Here is a 25,709-nt window from a genome sequence, read left to right as displayed (position 1 = left end):
CTGACAGTAATGACCAACTACCTCAACCCACTATGATCAGTGTATGTATAGATTGACTCTACTTTCTTGGGAATATCAAAATTATTTCAGACTGAGTGCTGAAAAAGATCAATGGATTGCTTTTAGTTTACCTTCATTTTTAAAGTCAACTTTGTAGAAGTTAGAACACTGTCACCTAAATGTTTTGAAAAATATCAAAATGATTTCTTGAATAAGTTTGCGTTAGTTTGTGAAGCTAATCTCATCGCACACTTTTACCTATTATAGTAAGTAAATTGAAAAAGACCAATTGATTGCTCTGAGGAACAAAGTGAACCAGTTTATGACAGCAGTGACCAACTACCTCATAGTTATCAAGGCCTTTAAAACTGCTCAGTGGTCCATCACTCCTGTAACCCTGCCGTGCAAGAGTAGTCGGATGTAATAAAAAACTTACATATTGCAATTTGGGACTTCAACAAACCCGGCGTGTTCGGTACATACATTTCTCTGATAGCTCCATTCACGGTTGACCCGCGAGCCGTATTGTGGCGGGGAGATACCGGGGGTTGTCCGTGACCCCCCGGCAGCGCGGCACTTTCCTGCCACCGCCGGGACTTCCCGAGGACCATAACAGTAACTCATGGCTGTACAGATAGGGTAATAGCCGGGCCAAATCTCTGCCATCTACCCTTTAAGTGTGCAGCCGGGGGAATGGCGCGCGGGCGAAGTACGGGCCCGCTGCGCGACGGGGTCACGAGGTCTCGCCTGCCGAGTTCCACCCATCTTTCTTGGAGTAATCAAGTTTCCTGACAGGATTCTTTAGTGAGAGCGGAACTCTCAACAATTTCAACAATTTCTTCACCGTTTTTTAACCTTAGATTCGGGCGTCACGTTTGACCATGAAGTGCTCTTTGGTTGTCATTTTCCTGTGGTTCAGTTTGCAAGTTTAGGGACAGTATTCTTCAGCATGAGTCAACTTTGTACAATTTCAACAATTTCCTCACCGTTTTTTAACCTTAGATTCGGGCGTCACGTTTGACCATGAAGTGCTCTTTGGTTGTCATTTTCCTGTGGTACAGTATGTAAGTTTCAGGACAGGATTCTTTAGTACCGGCGCAACTTTGAACAATACCTTCACCATTTTTAAAACCTAGAGTCAGCTGTTACGTTTGATTAAGAAATTCCCTTTGGATGTGTCTTTTGTAATATTTGATAATGATCTTGTGGTACAGTTTTCAACAATTTCTTCACCGTTTCATCACCTGAAATTCGGCCTATCTGTTGTCATTATCTTATGGTACGGCATTTTAAGTTTCGAGACAGGATTTTTTTCGTAATTGAGCACAACAATTTCTTCACCATTATTTAGCCTTAGATTCGGCCGTCACGTTCAACCACGAAGTGCTCTTTGGATATGTCTGTTGTGATTATGTTGCGGTACAGTCATCAAGTTTTGAGACACAGTTCTTTAGGACAAGCACAATTCTGTCCCCATTTTTAACCTACCGGTAAGATTGGACATCTTTGGTTAGTTTCTTCCCCATTTTTAAACCCTAAATTTGGCTGTTACTCTCGACCATGAAATGGTCTTTGGGTACGTCTGTTGCAGTAATCTTGTGTTATAGTAATCAGGTTTTGAGACAGGGGTCACTACAATTACTTTGCACAATTTCTTCTCCATTTTGTAACCTCAGATTCAACCATTACGTTCGACCATGAAATGCTGTTTGAACACGTCCGTTGTAATTACCTTGTGGTGCTCGTATGGAAGCGTAATAATTATGATATACTCGTGTCCGCAGCACAAAACTGGACATGGCATTTTCGCAGTGTTATCAGCCCTAAGCCAAACTTCCCATGCCACCCATGCAAAAACCTGACACTCGCCTTGATGAATGGGGAACCCGACGTTCGCCCGAGATATGTTTGGTGTTCACGCACCGCAACAAAGCTCCCGCCAGCCGAAACCTCAGCAGCGGGACTCGGAGCACTAAGACGCCAAGTTTGTGGCTTTGGAGTCGAACTGCGGCACAATGCGAGGTGAGAAACGAGGCAGTTATGGCGTGAGACTGATAACACGCAGATCGCGGGCCGGACAAAGCTGGGGCGCTCGCTCAGAGTGGACATCAGGCTCCTGTGGGCATCACCGCGGCACCAGGCATGTGCGGGGATGAGGGGAGGTTTTGCTCAGCTTCCCGGCTTCTGAGACGGCAAAACTGCACAGTGATAGAGCGGTGCAGTGTGTCTGCTGGCTGATGTAGTGTTATAATCACAATCTTTGTTGACTCTACACAAGTACAGAAACTTCCTTAAGGTCCTCTAGAACTAAGACATACAAGCAAACAAATGGGGAGGTTTTGCTTAGCTTCTCGGCTTCTGAGACGGTAAAACTGCACAGTGATAGAGTGGTGCTGTGTGTCTGCTGGCTGATGTAGTGTTATAATCACAATCTTTGTTGACACAACACAAGTACAGCAACTTTCACAAGTTCTTCTACAACTATACATACAAACAAGTGGATACAAATGAATTAACTGTAAAACTGTGCAGTGGTAGAGCAATGCCCTGTGTCTGCTGGCTGATGAAGTGTTATAATCACAATCGCTGTTGACACAACAAAAGTACAGCAACTTTCACAAGATCTTTGACAACTATACATACTAACAAACAAATGGCTCAATGTGGTATCTCATGTGCTTTGTTTTGTTTTGTAAACTGCCATGCTTTTCTTTGTTTTTGTTAAAACGTGAATAAAGAAAGATTTAAAAAAAAAAAAAAAAAAAAAAAAAAAAAAATGGCTCAAAATAGTTTTCGTACAAGTATAAGTTGAATAAATTGACATGGTGGGTTTGACATGTCATTTACACTACTGGTTCTAAGGTTTTAACATTATTTGATTTATTTACATATTTGTACGCAGTAAGGGTCATCTCTTCCTAGAATGTAATTGAACTCATTTATAGGATGAAATATACTAAATTCTTTTCAACAAGCAGAAAACAGCATTGACCGCTTATTATTATATTGTGAACAATCCGTTACAAAGTGACTTTCATCTTTGTTAAAGGAATCAACAAGTTTGATAAACAGCATAGCAATTTGTGCTTTAAAAAATTCAGACGTAAACTCACACTGTGTAGCGGTGTGAACATCCCTGCAGAAAAAGGGAAACACAGGGAGCCGACAAATTCCGTACCAAATCTCCCGAAAATCCCCCGTTAACCTGTCCATTTATCCAACCCAAACAAACACACCTCCCTCTGTAGCTCCAGGACTTTCCAATGTTGTCACAAGTGTAACAAACAGATCCACTGTCAAAACAAACATCTGTGTGGCCGCGGCTCACAAGCCTTTGTCGGCCCGGCCGCGCACCGAGCCTCGGTCACGAAACATTCCTATCGTCTTCAGTCTCCTCGTCCCAGCTATCTTCTCAGCACTAAAGGGTGACATTAGCTGTGACACATGTAACCCTACTGTGGGCTCTCCTCATGCTAAGCCCTTTGAGCACCCTTATCACATAACCCCATGTGCTCTGAGAGGAGTTGGGAGTGAAGAACGGTCCGCTGAGCAATTTTATGCCGCTCCGCAAAGTTGTCATTGTCTCAGCCCACCTGTTCAGGAGCGCAGGTTGGTTTGCTTACACGATCGGCTATTTTCTCAGGATTAGAGGAAATCCGGGATGGGTCCGAACTTCCCACACTTTTCCCATGGACTGTGTGTCGTCCCGGGTTCACACAAACTGGTGTTTTGACACATGGGCCTGAAATAATGCGTTTTGTTTGTTGTATTTAATTTATTTAAAGGTTCAGTAAAACAGGATCAGCGCATGATCCCCAGATGCAGAACACCTATGATGACTTAATTGCCCTCATACAATTTAGATGCACAAACACAATAAAGCATGAAGACAAACACTTTAGCTGGTGTTATTCTGAATGGCGGTTATAGCGGCTATATAGATACAGATACTGTAGTACATCTATGAAATGTGACATTGGTACAACTAAAAGGTACTGCTTTGCATTGAAAACATTTTAGGTAGTACAACATGGTATCATTAGCCTCCACCAGGCCTTCCTACCGGCATATGGATCATAGAATTTGGCAAAAAAATCATGATTGGCCACTCAGTACACGGTGAGGGTCAATACTGCACTAAGTCTTGCAAATAAAACCCTCAGGTGGCCAGACTTCCCTGGCAAATATTCTCCCTATAGCTGGCGTAGTTAGTCTGGTAGAGACATGTTCAAAGACATACAATAATAATTGTACTTTTCCACATCCAGAGCACCCAAGATAACTGTTGATCATGTGTTCACAGATGATTCTTCAAGGTCATCACTAACTATCGCCAAGGTCACACAGGTGGTCACTATAGACAGGACTTTTAATGCTTACAGTCACGTCAATGGGACATAACTAGGGTATACAATTGTACATTTTCACATCCAAGGCACCCAACATAACTGTTGATCATTTGTTCACAGATTATCCAGCCGTCACCAACTATCGCCAAGGCCACACAGGCCAGCTGTCGCCCATTGCTATTATGTTCTGTTCTGTACCATATTTTTCATGCTTTACAAGTGGCAGGGAGGATTTGAGTTGCACAACTGTCTACTTATTCTGTTGTTTTTTTTAACAGATAAAAATAAACTATTTATGATGTGTTCACAGATGATCCAAGCCATCGCCAACTATCGCCAAGGTCACACGGGCCAGCTGTCAGCCATTACGGTGTTCCTTCTGACGCTGGGTTCCATGGCGCGAATCTTCACGTCGCACCAAGAGACAGGCGACACCCTCCTCATCATGACCTATGTCGTATCCACGGCTGCCAACGCACTGATAGCTTTACAGATCGTCTGGTACTGGAACGTCGTCCAGAAGCCCAAAGGCAAAGCAGAGTGATCTTTGAGCGACGATAGAATTTCCTACAGTGAAAAATCAACAGAATTCAAGCAGAAAATATTTTCATCTTCAGTATGTTTTACCCGAAAATTTTCCAGAGATGGATAGAAACTATGTCGTATCTACGGCTGCCAACGCACTGATAGTTTTACAGATGGTCTGGTACCGGAACGTTATCCAGAAGCCCAACGCAGAGTGACCTTTCACCTACGATGGAATTTTCTACAGTGAAAAATTAATAGAAATTGAGCTGAAAATATTTTCATCTTCTCTGATAGTTTTTCTCGAAAGTGTTCCAAAGATGGACGGAAATTGTGGACGAAGGACAAATACTTTTTCTTCTTTGATGTTTTTTCTCACTTTCCTGGAATTTTGATAGAAACTTTCTAAACACAAATGATTCATTTGAGACGTTTTCAAGATTTTGGGACTGACAATTGTGTCAGCTGTCTTTTATAGATGTTGGTTGTTTCGCCCATCAAAATCGGGTAAATGCTTAAAAGATGGAAATTTTTGGATTAGAATCCTCCTCCTGTGAATAGCTATTTTAGAAACAGAACCAAAATTGGATATCCTTTTCGTCCCATTGCCAATGTCATTGAAGCTTCTCTTGTGAAATTTGAGATATTTTAATACTTTCCATGCTGCATTTTTCTGCTGCTTCTCAAAGTATTGCACAACCTAGTTTCCCAAATGATCTCACATTCCCTTAAATCCTGGGAATTCCTAGGAGTTCATTTAATTTTTAGACTTTTGCCTTTCTACAACTTACCAATTTTAACAACTTCAGATGTTGGCCCCTTCTCCTGCAGTAAGATTCTGCGTTTGAAGAAAAAAAACATGCTTATGTTGACAATAATTAAGGTGATGGTGTCTATTTTAAAGCAATAAGGAGGTTTTAGCTCTTCCACATTTTTTTCCACAGTTAAATGATTATTAGATAATACTTATTCCTTTTAGCTATCTAAATGAGAAAACTTTGGACATGATTTTTGTGGTGGTGGTGGTTAAGAATTTAACTTGTGACAATGAGAATGCTTAAATATTCCAGTAATGCACAATTATCTAGCTAAGATGTTGCTGTTCTGAAAAATCTTTTCTTGAGAATTTATTGGTCAGTATGTATTTGGTTTATAATTAGAATGTAAGTGCCAGATATTGTATGGACAATTTAGCTTAATATGTAGAATTGACCATCTCTTAACTCAGGGCACATATAATGTATATCAAATGGAAGAGACTGAAAAATGACAATATCTACGTAATTTTAATAAAATGTGGTGTATATGCCACATTTTAGATAATTGATATCTTCAAGGTTGTACCAAGTTTTAGATAAAAAGATTTATCTTAAATCAAGTGCCTTGGTCGTCTTTTTTGTTTGTTTATTCCTTATATACAGTGTTGGATGTTGTAATAAAAGCTGAAAGTTTAGTAAGGTTACAAATAATCAAGCTAGTAGGTAGAGTGTTCGCTTTGTATTCTTAAGGCCGCGCTGGTTCAAACCCCAGCCAGGGTCATAATGAAAGAGTTTAAAAATAGTAATACAACTAAGCCTTCAGCACTTATGAGAAAGAGTACGGTAGTTGAACGCACACCACTACCAGTGGACTAGCCCCTTGCTGTAATGCTTGCACAACTGTGTGGCCCAAGGGCTATAGAAACAGAGATGGGCACAACCCCATACGCCGAAAGGTGTGGAAAGAATTTAAAGTTCGGTCACCGTTTCCAAAATCATATCCTGTTGCTTCAGTAACTGTTATTTGGCGTATCATATTACCTGGATGTCTAACCTTCATCGACCTAACAAGTCTAGATTTGCTGAAAAAAATGCTTCCCCAGTATTTCAAAACGAAAACTTCTAGGATGGATAAGAAAAAAGAAAATCCACCTATGAAACGATTCAAGCACATCTAGAATAGAATCTTTGATTTTTTTGTTGTAAAGTTGAACGTTCTATGAGTAGATGCTCGATGGTATTTGGTCAGAACAAAGACGAAAAATGCTCCGAAACTCACCTAATACATTTCAAAGAAACGTAAAGTCCTAGATTTTGTCGGATTTTCCTTCCCAGTGTAACCCCGAAATCTAGAGAAATCGCTCACGCAACTCGTGAACACCTTTAAGTCGAGGTGTAGAACAGTACATCAAATACGCACCTTCCTGAAGGGGAGACCCGGGATCGAAGGATTGATGTGTGTGTTTCTGCGACCAGACCAGGTTTAAACACACGCCTCCTACAAGATCCTTCCCTTTTAGCTTCCCCTGCCTGAATTTACCGCCTCCAAAGACTTCCTAACGTCGCCGGGACAAAAGTTTCTGGCTGAGATGATGAAGTGTTGAAAGTTTCCTAACACAGATAACCAGGGGAAAATGCATCATCCTTTGGAATCAGGCACTATTTGTATCGCGCCTTTTGAAAACCAGCTTTCCATAAGGTTCGGTGTTACAAAAGCTCACTTTATCTTTCCGCCGCGTCCCATTCTGTGGCGGAAAAGTGGCTTGGTTATAGACTCCCATTCCCTGTGCCCTCAGGGCAGCGCGTATCTCCCTTAACAAATAGGATCAATAGATTTTTGACAGAAACATCGCTTTAAATCTCTCTCGCGCGGGTAACAGACCATTGAGGGAGCCCGCGACGCTCCGTGGCTGCTGATGTTTCAATTTACAGACCACATCATTGGTCTTTCATCGGCTCGCACCGCCTTGATGAACGTTCAGATCAAGCGGCGAGCGGCAAATCTCGGCGCGCGATCGGATGATGAACTAGCTCGCAGCGGGATAAATCTCTCTTATCGCCGATGACAGGTTTGGGAGCCCGGGGAAGATTACAAGCGGCGAAACTGAATTACTGCGTGTATGTGACCATGTATCTTTATTTCATAGACAAGTCATCGCGTACTTTGCCGTTGATCTACACACACACACACACACACACACACAGACATACACACGCATGCACACACACACTCACTCTCACACACACACAAGATTACAAGCGGCGAAACTGAATTACTGCGTGTATGTGACCATATATCTTCATTTCATAAACAAGTCATCGCGTACTTTGCCGCAAATCTACTCGCACACAAACACACACACAAGCACACTAACATACACACAAGATTACAAGCGGCGAAACTGAATTACTGCGTGTATGTGACCATGTATCTTCATTTCATAAACAAGTCATCGCGTACTTTGCCGCAAATATACACACACAGACACGCACACACACATACATACACACACGCGCGCACACACACACACACACACGATTGCAAGCGGCGAAACTGAATTACTGCATGTATGTGACCATGTATCTTCATTTCATTAACAAGTCATCGGGTACTTTGTCGCAAATCTGTACACACGCGCACCCCCACACACACACACATGTACACATATACACACATCGGAAATACGTCGACGATTGAACACGTTGCTATATGATTTGATGTTCTTCTCTTACTATCATTCTACCCGTTTTATCCTTTAACTTTTCATTTTAGTAAAATGATGTCCGACTGCTTCTGTTGATAACTAAAACATACGATTGACACTTAATCGAAGCACCGAGGCTAATTGTCTTACTGCACAAGTCCTTTATTTCACTTGGTGATGACTTATTTAAAAAAATAATTTCTAATCTTAAAGGGTAGTTAAGCATATTGCATATTTTTCCGTCATCATACTGTAGCATAACATCCCATGCTCCCCACACTATGTTTCTTCCGGTATGTTTTTGTTCATTGAGCCTCGCAGAATTGCTCACACTAACTTCATTACCTTTAGCCAATCAATACATCACAATGAATACCATGATACAGCATAGTTCAAAAGTTACATAAAGAGGTATAACCCCATGGATTATGATATCATAACCTTATTATTATAAATCGAATTAAAACGTCTGGTATATGAAATAGAAGCTCAGCAATATACATTGTTTAACTTTCTATATCTAAAATACCACGTTGAAAGAGCGGTTAGTTTTTCTTTTAACTTACGCAATTAACACTTTTAGAACAAAACAAAACTAATGGCTACAGAAAAACAGAAGTACAGAACAATACGGTGTACTGAATATTGTTCTGTTCCTGAAATACAGTTTAAACGTTGACTTAAAAATTGATTTTTGCATTTTTACCTTCGCCGAGAAGGTTATGCAGAGGGTAGCGTTCGTATGTATGTATGTATGTATGTTTGTAAGGCCAACATAACTCGAGAAGGCTTGGATGGATTGTTTTGATATTTGGTAGGTGGGTAGGTCTTGATGAAACTAGGAAATGATTAGATTTTGGGTCCCCTAGCGGCTTGTTACGGTACTGCAGCGGAACTTCCTGTTTCGATATCTCGTGTTCTGGACAAGCTATGGAACTGATTTTTGAGTGGTAGATAGATCTTTGGACAGAGAGTAAGTGGTATAGGTTTTGGCCCCCTAGCGGCTTTTTTGGAACTGCAGGATCAGGTTTTGGTTCAGACTTTGAAAGGGAATAACTCAAGAAGGGCTTGATGGATGGTTATGATTTTTGGTAAGTAGATATCTTGTTTTGTGTTTGTTGTTTGCTGTGACATAGTGATCAAATCTAACGCTCTAGCAATTGAACGTTGTTCAACGCATATATTTTTCTCATACATTCATTCACATGTGTATTTTCTTTGTATTGCACATGTTGTTTGACGCAAATGTTCTTTCTATATCTGTCCATATGTTGTTTTTACCTTTTATCCTGGTATTTCCCGCATGAATTTCTCATATATTCATCAATTTGCTCTTTTCTATGTAGTTGTACTGTACGTGTTGTTCCACGCATATGTTTTTCCAATATTCATTCAAATGTTCTTTTATATGTTGTTTTCCCTTTTTTTCGTAGTAAAATCCAGGCGCAGGAAAAAATACGGTCCCGGTTCACGCATATTTTTCTCCAATATTCATCCATATGTTCTTTTCTATGTTCTTTTTACTGTACGTGTTGTTTGACGCATACTTTTCTCACATATTCATCCATATATTTATTTCTGTTTTTTCACTTTTTACTGAACGTGTTGTTTGGCGTATATGTTTCTCATATGTTCTTTTCTATGTTGATTTTGCTTTTTTTTCGTGGTAAAATAAAATCCACGTACAGGAAAAAAAATACGGCCCCGTTTCCCCAGAGGCCCTTCTACTATCACCAATTACCACATGCGACACCGGCGCGGGGTGAATGGGACACTGCTCAAATTAAACTGTCTGCAAATCCGGCTGGCGCAACGAGAATTAGATCAGATTTAATTTCATTACGAGGTTTAATGGCGCTCGGCCCGGGTGCGCCGTGGGACTTGGGCGGGCAGGGAGGGAGGGAGAGGCCGTCTGGTGTTCTGCTGGGGCACGGTACCTCATCTTTGTAAATCGAATCAAACCTACTACTGAGTAAGCAAGGGTAGAACCTTCCAGTTCGCCTTTTACCGCGAGTCACGGGTTCGAAACCCGCTGGGAAGAAAATTGACTAAATGGATTGATTTCTGTCTAGAACTTTCGTTGGATTTTCGTACGATCACGCACATGCACATGAGTAAACTTTATTGCTCAACAGTTGTACAAAGTATGGCAAGTTTTGGCAACAAGTATTTTTTATTCAAAGAAACAGTTCTAAATGAGTAATATATTACAGGAGGAAAACACCATTGTACATGTGCATTCATTTATTGGAAAATATGGATATACACGTTTTGGAGTGAAAACGTTTCAAGAGTCGTGCATGCAAGTCGCGATGAAACTTCCTATACATTTTTCGCGTACTAGAACTTTCAGAGTAACTTTGCAATTTCAACTGCGCGCTTAGAATACTAGTAGTCTATCCTCGCATAGGCCAACCGTGGATAATTGCGTAACATCTTTATAAAACTGTTCTTCTTTTGATATCCAATTTGGTCTTTTTCATCTACGTTTCAGTAACCCTACACCACAATCGTACATGGGTTTTACATGTTTTTCCCGCAGTTCTGTGATGCGGCTTTGTGAGGATAGCTCCCTAATGTTCCTTTTCATCTAAACTTCCGTCCGGTCTTCTTAAGGTTTACGGTAGCCGTCCGTCTAACGAAGACCCTTAAATTCTACTCATTAGCGGCAAGGACGTTTGGTCTGAATGCTGAAAGGCCTTGAGGCGCTAACAATCTCTATCCCTTTGGTAATAATGATCTCTGCTATCCCTTAAAATTTTTTTTTTTTTCTGATTATCTTTTATCGTCCTCATTAGACCAACTGGACAATACCATCTCCAGTTGCTCTCTACGTAATGAGCATCTTCGAGTTGAAATCGTTACGACGAAGTTACCACGTGTTTTCGGACGAACGCGTATTTTCTCCTTCAAGAACTAATTCTAGTGTTCTTTTTTCTTCACTTAACTTAGTGACGCAGCGTTCATGGGTCATTAGAAAAAAAGTTTGAAGGTAGCAGAAGAATACGTTATGAATTTGAGCAAACTTTTGAAAGCAACCCCGTGGAAACAATAGGGCTATATATCACGTTTGTTCGGGAAACACATGGTACATGCCCTTGGTGCTGAACAACCGTCAGTGCGTACGCGTTGTGACGGTGCGCAGAAGGGTAGTGCCCCCAGTTAGGATTCCGTGTCTACAAAAACAGATAAATCTTAATGACAAGATAATACTTATGTGGTAAATCCGCCGTTTCATTATTACTGTCTTCGGTCATCCAACCCATGTATCTACAAAAATGCCGGACAATTCATCTTCCACTGCCTTCAGAAAAGAACCCAACCCATTCAATGGCACCAGGTGTCAATAGCTAAAGTAGAAATAGAATTAGAAGAGATGTTACCACTTTTGCATATTCCTGTATTTCATTTTCCGCTCTGTCGCGCATACCCACGTTGTATACCATTGTTTGGTTTCATTGCAACTAGCCCAAGGGCATGGGCTCGGAATAAAGATATTGTTATTATTGATAAATAGATAGATCAAATCAAATCATCTCCAGTCTTTCGAACTTGCTCAAATCTTTAGTTAGCAGACTGTTTAGGCGTTAGTTCATTATTTCTTTCTTTGACTTGTTCAATGGCATCTTTTCTGTCTAATACATATAGCCTTCACCTTTCCAGAGCGAAATAAGGAGTGAATTTCTTGTCAAAATATCTGAAAAAGTCGAGAAAATAAGAAACCTGTCTTGGGGACAATATATCGTATTTAGCGTGGTTACCGTGAATGTTTTGTTTCCAGTTCTCCTGATTTGTGCCACTGGATATTTGTACTTATCAAAATGTGTAAGTCTTTCTAGCCTGGAATCTAGTATTGTTAGCTTACGTTTGCTTCCAACTGTCGCTTCCACTAGTCTCCAAGCAGACCTACGGGTTGCAAAGACCGTATCCAACTGGCAGAAGGAGTTTTTATAGCAACCCAAGGTCTGCCACAACTCAAACAGGGAGGAGCATTTCTATTCAAGACAGGTGTCGCTGCCCCTCCTCGTCGTAATGTTAACAGCCGTGCGAATGGCCGCGGTGCTAATCTTTTTATGACCGATTTCTGGGACAAACTCCTTCTGCCAGTTGGATACGGTCTTTGCAACCCGTAGGTCTGCTTCCAACGGTCGCTTCCACGGCTAAAACAACCCTGGATTCGAGACTAACTCCTCCCTCACAAAAACTCTGGACGGAATCAGCCAGAAACGACTTTTAAAGGCAACTAAAGCAATATAAGGTCCCGAAAAATGAAAATGAATAGAAAATGCTGAAATCCTTATGGTAGTGACATTTACTAACATTGTTTAGCACATTTGGTAATAACTTCATACTTTGAGCATTTTAAAACCGCGCAAAATCGTGACGTACGATGATCCCATTAGTTTCGCGAGCCTACAAAAACTCCGGCCACGATTTTCAGTGGGTTCTCTCATCACAACAACGTCGTATTTTTGCATCATGGACGTTGCTATACATTGCGATAGTGTTGTTTGAACTAATAATGTATAAAAATGACTAATAAATTGACTTTCAAAATCCGATATTCGGGCCCTAATATACCAGCTGCCAGCAATATGATCCCACTTCAATATATATATACTACATCAGAATGTCGTCTCGATACCCGAACGTACGCACAATAGGTCATGCCGGGCACTGAAAGCGATCGGCTCCCATCGCCATTTGCCGGTGGGCTTACGGGGATTAACGAGGATTCCCGAATCGTTTCCGGCTGCCTGGTCGGGCGGCCCTCCGCCCCGCTATCCGTAGCCCCCGGCTGATGAGAGAGGGAGATTCCTGGCGACTGAGACCGGGTAAGGCGGCTGGCGACGCGATGTCTCAGCTCCCCGCCGCCAGGTGCGGTCTCGCAGACGACTTGGCGCGGTCGGCAGGCGCAGGGGGAAGTGTTGAAGCGGGAAACTATCTTCAGACCGTCCTGTGGGAGTGTTGTACCGCACTGTCTAGCGATATGCTGGCCGAGGAACGTCACACACAATCAGAAACAGACAAATGACTACTGTAGTGCCCCTCTTCTCTCTTCGGTGATGTTAAAAAGATTACAAGCTGCAATTCTCTACACCAGTTTAATCTATCTTTTACTTTCTTACAATCTTTCTATTCTTATAGTCCGATCCCTACACCTTTCTCCCAATCCCATCACTTTCAGCTATTTCGTTTTCTGATCTTTTCCTCTTTATTCAAGCGCAGGTGGAGGAGTTGAAGCGGGAAACTATCTTCAGACCGTCCTGTGGGAGTATTGTACCGCACTGTCTAGCGATATGCAGGCCGAGAAACGTCACACACAATCAGAAACAGACAAATGGCTACTTAACTTTTTCAGTGATGTTAAAACGATTACATGTCACATTTCTCCACGCCTGTTTCATCTACCTTTTACTTTCTTGCTTCCCGTAATATTTCATCAACACTATTCCCATCTCTTGAAACATGCCACACACAATCAAAAACAGACAGATGACTCAGCACTGTGGTAACGTTACCCCTCTTCTCTCTTCAGTGATGTTAAAAAGATTACATGGCTATGATTCTCCACGGGCTGTGCTGTCTACCTTGTACTTTCTTGCTCTTCTCAATGTTTTATCAGAACTTTTCCGACTTGCTTTTTCCTAGGCTCCCTTAACATTTCCTTTTGTTCTTACACAGCTTGCTTGTTCTTTCCCCACTTCTCTAGGTGATGATAGAGGATTACAAGCTACAATTCTCTACGCTGAAGCTCGTTTTATCTACCTTGTACTTCCTTGCTTTCCGTAACATTTTATCAGTACTTTTCCGACTTCTTTCTTCCCTCTTAGCTATTTCGTTTTCATCTTTTTTATCTTTCCCTCTTTCTTCTTTTTCTTTCTTGCCTTTCTTGGCTTTTTATCACCACTATTCCCGTTTCTTTACTTTCGCCTTACTCAGCTATTACTTCTTTTTTCATCTTTCTCATTTTCACTCTTTCTTCTTTTTTTACGCCTTGGAATGATGATGATAGTTCTCTGTGTAGTTACAAACGGTTTCCCCAGTACTTCTGAATGATATGCGATTGTGAAATCCAATTTCGGTGGCGCGTCTCTAAGTAGCGAGACATCGCGAGCGTCTTAACGAAAATCCCGCCCAGCTTATATCTTGCTCATGTGACTCCGACCTAACTGCAAACTTCTTAGCACTAGCCTGGGGTGACTCAGTCTCTTGGGGGGCTGAGTTAACGTCTCACCGCATTTTCCCGGGGTCTTATCACCTGGCCTTATCAGGTAAGAGGTTTTAATGGCTGCAGGAAACGCCTAGATGCGCAGGAAGGGAGGAATTCCAATCAGCTGTCTGTGACAGGCCCTCTACTAGGCCCCGCGGATCGCTCGGAAAATAGTGGAAATTGGCCAAATAAAGTGAATTGTATGCTAAGGGAATCGGCTACGCAGAGAGGGTTCAATCTGCAAATGGGCCTGTGAATGAAACCCTCGATGGCCAAACTCCCCTGGCAAATATTCCCCCTATAGCCGGCGCGGTTAGTCTGATAGAGACTACTATGACGGTCCAACAATGACAAGTCCCCGCAGTTGGTGTGCCTGCAGTACTTACCAACACCGCTAGGGCCTCAACGTCTTCAACCTATACTGTATGCACCATATTCCAACCAAGACGTCGTAACAATACAGTGCACCGTGCGCTGTGCTGCTAGTTAATACCTTCATATGACAGATTTTTTGCGAAGTACTTTTGACGTTAGCAGTAAAATAGATACCAATGGTTTATCTAATAAAAAATACAAATGTCCCACAGTGCAAGACAATAGGCTGAATTGTTGACAAGACATTACAACGTGTTAAAATCATATCATACTGCAAAGTGATTTTAGCAGTTGAAATAGTATACTAGTATATACCGTGTACAGCTAGATACTACTTGTATATTACATTAGATTGGTGTCAGTTATCAAAACAATGAGACCTATATGAGCTTTCTGATTTTTAAAACATATCTTCATGTATCACAAATGCGATTTGAACGAACTCTTATACATTACGAAGGGGAGGGGGGCGAAATCTCTACCAATTCCTGTCGTTTTCTCAGCGAGAACACATGGACACAGTCTCACGTATTATTACCGTGGACAGTACGGCTAGACCAATAATTCACGGCGCCTCCAACCTAAAACACTGAAGTCATCATCATTAGCCCCGATGCCGTGAGACTGCGATATCGATTCAGTCTATGGACATCTTTAGGAAAACTGTTCTCCATTTCTTAGCAAAACTGTGTATTAAAGACGCGAGGCAAGACGTCGTAAGATCGTTTAACAGGATACAAATGCTCAGAATACAACGCTTTCTAATCATACAGAATGTTTGATACCTGGAATGGTTTGAAATTGTATTAAAGAGTGCCATGGTATATTGACCTCACATAGACGTATCTTTTTATCACTTGTGAATTTTCTGTACATGTATATTCTGTATATGCTTTTTTCCTGTGTGTCATGTAGTTTTGTGCAGTTATGTATGCCAAGGAGAAATCGTTACGCTTATTGTGGATCTGGGAAAAAAACAGGAATTAATTTGGACTGAAAAAGAAAAGAAAGGGAAGAGGACGAATCAATGGACCGATTATACTCTCCAAGCAGAGGAGTTTTGACGTGTTTTTTTGGCGGGCTTTCTACTTTGTAATGATTTTGTTTAGTGTGGGTTTTTGCGACAAAAAGAACATGAAAAGTGGAGAGCCCGCCAAAACCGCCAAAAAAACACGTCAAAAAATAGCCGGACCCACTCCTCTGCTTGGAGAGACCAATTATACAGCGCTCCAGTTTTCTCCAGGATGGGAACACCTGTCCTGTCGGGTAGGTACCGTCTGTACAGATGGAGCAGTCGGCGTTACCAACAATAGCAGTACTGTTCTCACCCCCCCTCTCACAAACACACGGCAAAACCAGCTGTCCGGCGTGAGAGAATGTAATTTAAGGCCCAATGCGACCTTGTCCTTGACTTGAAGGACCTTTTTCCGACAAGGTCTCGGAGGGAAAATTGAGACGTTGTAATTAGATGCAAAATTATAGTAATTTTTGCCGTGCTTAAGTGGTAGAGATGGCAGATCTGCAAGAGAACTTCCGGTTTATAGATGTATAAGTAAATGTCTAAATGTACTAGAGTGAGTGCGATCGCACAGAAACAACAGCTGTTGGTACTGGTGTTCTTGATACCAGGGACTTTAATTGTTAGGGTTTTTCCTACATATTGCCCCTTCCCCTCACCTCAACATTGTCACGTGTTTCGTTCAGTTGCATGTGTTTCAATCAAATACTTCAAAAACAACTCTTTACATGTATATGGAGCTATGGAGTGTTTTAGACAATTTGGTCAGTTATCAAATAATGTTTTCGCTTGAAACAAACGAAATCTTTTACATTATGATTCAAAAAGAGGCTAAACATCATGTCACTTAATTCAACGTTATACATATATATACGAATTGTAGAACAATCTAGAGTTCCACGACCTCATACCTTCGCCAAATGGTCGAACACCTTTATGACTGACGTATAAGGAGTGTTTCTCATCAATTATAAATCATACCAGTGGATCATCTTCTCCACCCAAATAACAGAAGTTGTCCAAAGGTTATGCTAACATTATCATCAATTATGCAAATGAGGTCCTTATTAGCATAATTTGATTCAACGATGTTCACATTCACATAACTTCCAAATGACGTTTTCTTATAGACTACTTGCAGAAAACGTCATGAAATAAGAGCTCTGCAAAAAAATAACGACTCTTCTGAGGTGCTATAGCCTAGTCCGAGTTCTCATTTGAATACACTATCATAGAAAAATGACTTTAACGAAGTGACTTTTTAAACGTAAATTGTCCTTTTTAAATCGTGTTTTGAAACAATGTAACAAAGCCTCGCATATAGAAGACCATTCGCTGTAACAGTTCTGATTACAAGTAGGATAGAAAATAATAAATCTATCTTTAAAACCCCCATTACTCTAACAAAGAGGTTAGAGTACTATATTTCAAACCTCCTTACTCTGATATGAAATGCTCTAAACTGTAGTCAGACCTTTTAAGGTTCAATAATAACTGACCAAACCAGGTTTGCTATAATGAGACTGCAGACTGCATAAAATATGACACTTGACAAGTTAGCGCCACGGGGCACATTTTTAACTTATGTGAGTTCATACGTCTTGCTTGTAATTTGCAACGTTTAAATTTGACCTCACCAAAAATAGCCTCGGTCTAACAATGGCGATATTGTTTCGGCTGACGGTTTGACAAAACGGGTAAATAAAAAGACTTAAGTAAAATCAACTCGACACCCGACAAAAAGAATCGTGTACTAAAAGGTACTCATGCTATTCTTTTATTGTGTCATTGGCTTTGTTTACAAATCAAGACCCTGCATAATTTCTTTATCCCTAATGATTGACGGCTATCTGTGACGTGAGGCTGTTCTAGGAGTAACTCTGTCTAACCTTTGACACGACTGCCACAAATCAAACCTTCACGTCCACACGTCTACTTTTCCTTCAGTTTACTACAGATCTTAAAAATGAGTCAGCTAAATGTCGCATGACGCACGTTATAGTGGATGAACTGGATAATTGCAGGACTGGCAGATCATAATTAGAAGAGGCAACGCCGCCCGTCCGTGACCTCTGGTGACCTTGGCAGGTGGTACGTCCGTGCGAGTCGGTAATTTTCCGGGATGAAGCGGTGCATTACCGCCCTAAACACGGCGGCCCGGCATAGTTAACCCCACTCCTGACAACCAGCACGGCCGACAGAACGACTTGTTGACTCCGCTGACATAATTTACGCTGAGACAACAGGCCGCCATTTTAACTTGAATGTTGTGACGCGTCTTATATCGAGCGCCGCCTAGCGATGCAGTACCACTAGTCTCTCCTGAAGATTTAGCTACTCTCCAAGCAGAGATTGGTGGAGAAGATTGTGACCTTCTTATGATGCCCCTTTTTTTTTGTCCGAACTCCCAACGTGGGGAATTCAGATTTAAAAAAACGGGGCATATGATAAAAAGGTCACAATCTTCCCCACCAACCTCTGCTTGGAGAGTAGATCTTTCATTTTCTGGCTAATTGTTCCTCTCTCAAAGAATTTCTATTTCTAAGTTTTAAACTCTGATGAACAGCTGCAGACTCTCACCTACCTGCAAAGACTCTGACCTGCGGGAAGCAAACGAAGTTGCGCTGAACTGGACTGAGATACGTTGCGACAAGCTATGATGATGATGATGAACTCGAATAAGGTAGAAAAAGAAGCCCACTTCATTGTAGATTTTAGTTCGTATAGAAACGATAGAAATCTTATTTTTGATGATATCATAGGAAAGGTTTCTCACTTTAGATCTATGACTAGCATAGAAAAAAATGATTTCCTTCGCTTTGACCATACTACATGAAAGAAATCCATCCCAACCCGGTCATATTTTTTACATCACTAAGAGACGAGAATTCGAACCTATCCATTAGAGTAGTCTTATTACCCATATTTCAGAGTAGTATTAGAAGTCCTGTCACCGTGATATGAACTTTATCATTACGACTTTCGTACTGTATTCCTGTACTTGGCCCTATAGGGCATGAATGCACCATAAAGGTTATCATCCATTGTTCAACGCAATCCTTACATCCAAAGTCATGAACCCACACACTGACGTAAAGAAACGTCTGGGGAGGACAACTGACCTTTTTCTTGAGACCAGGCGTTGAATCGGAATCAGAGATCGCGTTACATAATAAGTCTCGGAGGTACCATAGAGCATGCTGCTTCTTTAATGGTACAATAACTGGGAGTAATACGCGTACGTAATTTCCAGGAATTCTGCCCACGGGCTAACCTACATGTGACGAGCCGGTCCCACCATGACGTTTAAAATGATAAATGTCTGGGGAAGCGATCTGGAATCCGAACATCATAATTGGCCTTCCTTCCTGTTTGTATGTCGATCAAAAGTTATATGTTGCGTTTGTTGAACCATAGCATTGTAAAACACCATGCGAACAACTTTGTCCTTTCAGTCACACACAGTTTTTACCAAGGAGGTTATGGTTTTAGGTTGGGCTGCATTTGCCATTTGCGTGTGTCTGTCTCGTAGAGTCTGTGTGTATGTATATGTTCGTGTGTGTGTCTGTGTGTGTGTGTGTGCGTGTGTGTGTGCGTGTGTGTGTGAATGTGTGTGTGTATGTCGGTGCCCGCGCGCGTGTGTGTGTGTGCATGTGCGTGCGCGTGTGAGTATGTATGAGAGTGTATTGGTTTGTGTGTGACGATGTGTGCGTGTACATGTGTATGTGTGTGTGTGTGTGTGTGTGTGTGTGTGTGTGTGTGTGTGTGTGTGCGTGCGTGTGTGTGTGTGTGTGTGTGTGTGTGTGTGTGTGTGTGTGTGTGTGTGTGTGTGTTAGCTGAATGATGTAGCAAGGCAAAAAGTCAATACTTCAACTTACATATAACGGCATGAACTACCATTCAGAAGACCGTATTGTAGTGGTGAAATATGCATATGCAATGTTAAGGTCCTACAAGTCACGCATTCTTTAATGACGGATTAGCCTAATAGAATGTTATCTATGTACCAGTGAATGCCATACTTTGTACCTTGTAGAATTGTTGTGCAATAAAGTTATTATCTAATATTCGGCACATCATGCTGTTGTATTTTAAGTTACGCCTTTGCTGTATAGATTTAAGAGTTGTGCATAACATACAATGTAGCAGGTGTTCATGGCTGAGAGTGGGAGGTGGATAATTGCAAGAAACACGTGTTCACGGTAAAATAAGCTTCTTTCAAAAACACTTGAGGTACAGGCTTCAAGCAGATGGTGGGTAGAAAATCGCAATGTTCTCTGGATCAGGCCCAGTAGTACAGTAGTAGCTGTCAGTGAAGCCCGGCCAATCAGACAAAAATTGCGATTTTCAACCCCAACATCTGCTTGGAGATTAAAGGCTAACGTGTCTGAACTTGAACTTAAGTCGACATTATCTGGACACTGCTTTTATTCATTGCTGTCTACATTGCCATGGCCAATCTGGCACGTAAAATCTGAGCGTAAACTGCAGTGAAAGAATTTGAAAGGCCCTTTTGAAAAGAGAAACAGAAAAAGAGAGAAAAGGAAGTACATGTATAAGAAAGAAAGACAGATGATTTCGGAGAAGCTTTATTGACTCAACACAAGTACAGTGACTTTCGCACGTTCATCTACGAACTAGCCTGAAACTTGTACAGTGTACAATGACGGGAAAACACAAGATGACTTTATCCTGCCCGCCCGCCCACTGCGACTGTTTGTTAACACTTAGACGAGATTCGAACCCCTGACCGGTTGACCTGTACACGTCTTCACCACACCTGTCGTACATTTATCACAGGTGAAACCGGAAGAGCACCTGATCTGTGATACCCGTCCGGCGTGCAGGTATACTCCGGCAGGTGTGGACAGGTAAGACGGGGTAATGCGAGTCGGAGACCCGAGCCCTGTCCCCGTGAAAGCCTGTAGTGGCCCGTGTGTCAACAGTCGGTACATCTGAGGGCCGGACCTGTGGGCTGACGTCCGCTGTTGGTCTCTACAAGACTAACCGCGTCGAAAATAGAGAGAACATTTGCCGGGGGACTTTGGCCATGGAGGATAACATTCCTATCCGCTGTGCCCATTGGACCCTCTCTTCGTAGCCGACTCCCTTCATACAATTGACTCTATTTGGCCAATTTCTACTATCTTCCCAGCGACCCGACTGGTAGAGGCTAGTCCGCTGTTGTGTCACCGGACAGCTTTCACGGTCAGACCCGGGCAAGACTCCGTATCCACCAATTAGGCGTGCAAACAGGAGGATGGGGTTGAAACCAAAAAAGTATAGACTTTGATTTCCGTATATCATGTGACGTCATCTAAAAGGATAAGGCAAGTTAAAGTTGGCCGTAACGCGGTGTTGCGCCTTTTTTTTCTTTCTATTCCAGACCCGGGCAAGACTCCGTATCCACCAATTAGGCGTGCAAACATGGAGGTGGTTAGCGATTCAAGATGAAATAAAAATTGTAGACTTTTATTTTGGTGCATATGACGTCATCGAAAAGGGCAGGACAACGTCGGCCTTTTTGTCTTCATATTCCTCTTTCCCTCATTCTTTCCCTCTCACACACTCATACATATAGTTCAAGTTTATTTTCTTTGTTATACTGATGATTTTACCGTTTTGTAGTCTGGACCTCGTTGAAAATCAATTTGCCTGAACTTAATTGTCCATCCAAAATGTCTTCCGTTTAATTTTTTAACTATCAAGTTTTTGCGCTATAAATCTTGCTGTATCTTTCTCCAGAGACATCACATATAACTTATTTCCATTCTACTTCTTTCCGCTGTGGATATCCCGATTCATTTTTCAATGCAGAAAATACCATACATGGGATAAAACATGACTGGAAACAACATTGAAAATGTGATTGACAATAAATGAAAAGTTCTTGCCCGTAGTCTAATTGCAAAGTACATGTAACATGAAAAGGACGTACGGACAGACAATGATTCGATGAACAAATATAGCATGTGACTACTCTAGTCTAACTACTGACACTAATTTCTAACTTATTCGGCTCGACTTCTTTTTCCGGGACAGTGGAAGACGAATAGTCCCACCTTTTCTGTAATGTGTAGGTTTTGTGATGTTAAGACAAGAATATTTTTTGTGTCTGTAAACGTGGAGAAATTAGGATGGAATTCGGTGGCCTCTTTATAAAAGATCGACGGTAGATACAAGCGACCAAAGTCACACGTGTTTGCTGCACCTCCACGTGGCAAGGAGCTCGTAATAGAGTCTATTCAGGCTCTGAAATTTTAGGAAAGTAGCCGAGGAATTACCAAAACGTCGGTCAGGTAATTGCCACTTAGGTTGTAATTTGAAAAGAAAATCGTCATCATCAGAGTCTTTTACGTTATAATCAGCTGAAGTATTTTTCATGTAGCTAGCTAGTGGTCATAATGATAATCAGCATGCCGTTTTTCAAGTAGCTAGTGGGAGTGTAATGCTAGCCTCTACCAGTCTCCAGAGGCGACTGGAAAGAGTAGAAACTGGCCAAATTTAGACAGAAAAACATGAAAGAGGAGTTAGTCTGCTATAGGGGTACAGTTTGCCGCTCTGCGTGGATGTCATATTGGACCCTCTCTCCGTAGCCAACTCCCTTAGCATACTATTCACCCTATTAGGCCAATTTCTACTATTTTTCAGTCATCCCGCGGGGCCTGGTAGAGGCTAGTGTAATGCGGCTTCGCTACGGCTCACGTTTTAGCCAAGCCTTACACTTCTTCATAAGTTTGTTGGGTTCTTTTACGTGCAGAGGTGAGGTAATTGAGCTTTCCCCATATATTCACCCGGCACGGCTGGCTTTACGTCCCCATCCGAAAGGACTAAATTCAAGAACCCCATTCCCAACCGTAATGACAGCGCTAGACGAAATCAATCATCTGTTATAGACATCTGTCTAAGCTGTTTTATTTTCGACGCAGGACCTTCAATTGGCTATGGTGACCCTTCGGCCCATTATGTAAGATTTGGTCAATACAGAAAGTCAATTTTTCTACCATTTCTTTATATAGTATGTTGAATAAACATTGTAGAATGACATACCAGTATTCAGGAAGGAATATTTTCAACATCATTGCACCATATAAACCAGTTTAAAAACTGAACTTTCTTACCAGAGTTCTAGCAGTTTTGAACGGGGAAAATCCACTTTATCAGTTCCCTACAAACTTGGCTAATATATTTTATCCTCATTCAAAAAGATATGAGTGTTTTTGAAGAAGATGATCTTCATAACATCAGCTGTTATCTAGATCCATTGCAGTGTCGCTAAGTAATTAGCCTACCCAGGGGTCCTGCCAGTGTGCAGGAAGTTGTTGTTTACAAACATTAGGCTCTAGGTTCAGGTGGTGTCACAGACTTTTGCAGCTTGTTTTTGTGCAGTTAAAAAACACCATACATGCCAGAAATAGACGAATTAATGATGGAAATATGCTGAAAAGTGGTTGTCCATGCCATTTGTATTAGGATTTGCTCACAAGAATATTTTCAATTTTTGCGCCAAAATGTTACATAGTGGGCCTTTAAGTGTGGTGAAGACCTGGTCCTCCCACCTTATTCTAGGAAGTCCTCTATGGCGCTTCCAGGTTGGGCCTGGTTCTGACGTGACCAATTTTTAGACACGGTCGTTAAAAATCATCTTTCACCGTCCTTGCAACGTTTCGTACTTTCGGTCAGTTCAAAACGCGACGCTAGCAGAACTGGACATTCCACCTTCTCACCTGTCAGACCCCGTATCTCACCTGGGGGGTCACCTGAGCTCACCTGTGTCCGGTCAGGAAGTACCCGCCGAAGCGTCCAGATCAGATGTTTATTCCGCCAGATTCTACAGAAGATAGCCGCGAGGTCGTGTGGATAGAGTTCCACGATCTCCAAGCAGATAGTAGTAGTAGTAGTAGTAGTAGTAGTATTCCGCCAGATTCTATAACAGAAAGCCACAAGGTCGTGCTGGATAGAGTTCCGCGATCTCCAAGCAGATAGTAGTAGCTGTGGTAGTAGTTGTAGTAGTAGTAGTAGTAGTAGTAGTAGAAGTAGTAGTAGTAGTAGTAGTAGTAGTAGTAGTAGTAGTAGTAGTAGTAGTAGTAGTAGTAGAAGTAGTAGTAGTAGTAGTAGTAGTAGAAGCAGGTATTCCGCGACATTCCAAAGCAGAAAGCCACAAGGTCGTGCTAGATAGAGTTCCGCGATGTCCAAGCAGATACTAGTAGTAGTAGTAGTGGTAGTAGTAGTAGTTGTTATTGTAGTAGTAGTATTTTGTATTTGATTATAGATGTTAATGGGAAATCATAACGTAATCTGTCTAATCCAGACACGCATTGACGCAAACACAGTTACAATAGGGTAGTTGTGGTCGGAAAGATAGTTACGTCAGAAAACCCTAAGATTTTGCATCATAACATCTGCTTGGAGGCGTAGAGTTCCATAATGTCCAAGCAGATGTTAGAGAGGAAATGGTAACGTATTCTGGCGTGGCTGATCTAGACACACAGTAACAGTTATAATAGGATAGTTGTTGCGTGTTCGAAACACGTCAGGAAACGTTGAGAGGGTTAAAGTTCACAATCTCAAAGCAGATGCAAGGATGGTATATCATAACTTTTTTTTTCAGAATTCTGGCTGCCCCTTCACGCAGTCACGGTTATGATGATAGTTGTGTGTTACAGAAGGTAGTTTGGCCAGAAACGAATTTACGATTACGTACTGTTATCATGTTGTGGATTTAAGTATAGACAGGAGTGTTCTGTGCCCGGGAGTGTTGGCGGTTCGACCCGCCCGACTTTTCACGAAGAAAAGCCGCCACGTGGAACACTTTTCTGGGCCATACGCACAACACGTCATGTACTATACAAAATACTCGTCTAATATAATCCCTTACTTTCACACATGATGATAAAATCATCGGCTGAATGCGATTTACTTTGATTTGGAGAGGTTATTTGTTCCAAGGAGGAATTGTGCTTATTACCTACGCCAGGAAGGCTATGTTTTCGGGGCTGTGTGTTTGTCTGTCTGTCTGTCTGTCTGTTTTTTGTTTGTTTGTTTGTTTGTTTGTTTGTGAACAGTACAACTCGAGAAGTCGTTAACGGATGATATTTGCTATGTTGGTAGGTGTTGACAAAGGAAGAAATGAGTAGATTACTAGTATGACACCCCTGACCGCTTTCCATGGTACTGCAGCAGTACTTCCGGCTTTGAGATCTCGTGCTCTGGTCATGCATTTTTAAGGGTAGATAGCTCTTGTGACTCGATGACGTAGGGCTTTGCACATTAAAATCTACTGTATCCAGGAAGATGACGCCCGCACAATGTTTAGTTCTCTTTATTTTCCGCTTCCGTTTGTATATCTCTATCTCACTTGTTTTGCTCTAGTTAATTGGACCCAGATTAATGTACAAAAAGAGATGCGTTATTTTTGAGTTACCCAAAAGTCTGGGTCTGAGATTACTAGACACCGAGGAATGCAGACAAGTACGTCCTTGTTGGAGCTGTGTTTATTACCAGGTAAAGAAACATCACCTGAAGATGGGGGAACACATTCCACCACACCAGCAGTGTTATGGTACCGCGTCTTCAGAGAGGGTCTGAGATGGTATCTTTCCAGTCTCGCACAACAGACTGTAATAGGTCAAGTCAGAATTTATTACACAACAAATACAACATGTACAGTGTAATTGTTGTATAAGTGGGAATGGCCCCTATAACAATATGTAGCTGTGAAGATTTGTGAAATTGTAAATGTGTTGTTATCCTATGTACTAATGT

At 41.7% G+C, this 25,709-nt stretch overlaps 1 protein-coding gene across 2 annotated transcripts in view; it reads left to right on the top strand.

Moving 5' to 3' along the window:
* Nucleotides 1-6,252, top strand: part of LOC136422874 (mannose-P-dolichol utilization defect 1 protein-like) — a 34,835-nt gene extending 28,583 nt beyond the window's left edge. For both annotated transcript variants that reach the window (XM_066410784.1, XM_066410783.1), the window contains exon 6: nt 4,660-6,252. In XM_066410784.1, the coding sequence (XP_066266881.1) occupies nt 4,660-4,893 (234 nt within the window). In that variant the 3' untranslated portion in view covers nt 4,894-6,252. The remainder of the gene's footprint in view (nt 1-4,659) is intronic.
* Nucleotides 6,253-25,709: the final 19,457 nt, after the last annotated feature.

This window comes from Branchiostoma lanceolatum, chromosome 17 (genome assembly GCF_035083965.1).
Source record: "Branchiostoma lanceolatum isolate klBraLanc5 chromosome 17, klBraLanc5.hap2, whole genome shotgun sequence".
Lineage (NCBI taxonomy): Eukaryota > Metazoa > Chordata > Leptocardii > Amphioxiformes > Branchiostomatidae > Branchiostoma > Branchiostoma lanceolatum.
This window is presented reverse-complemented; position numbering and strand designations above follow the sequence as displayed.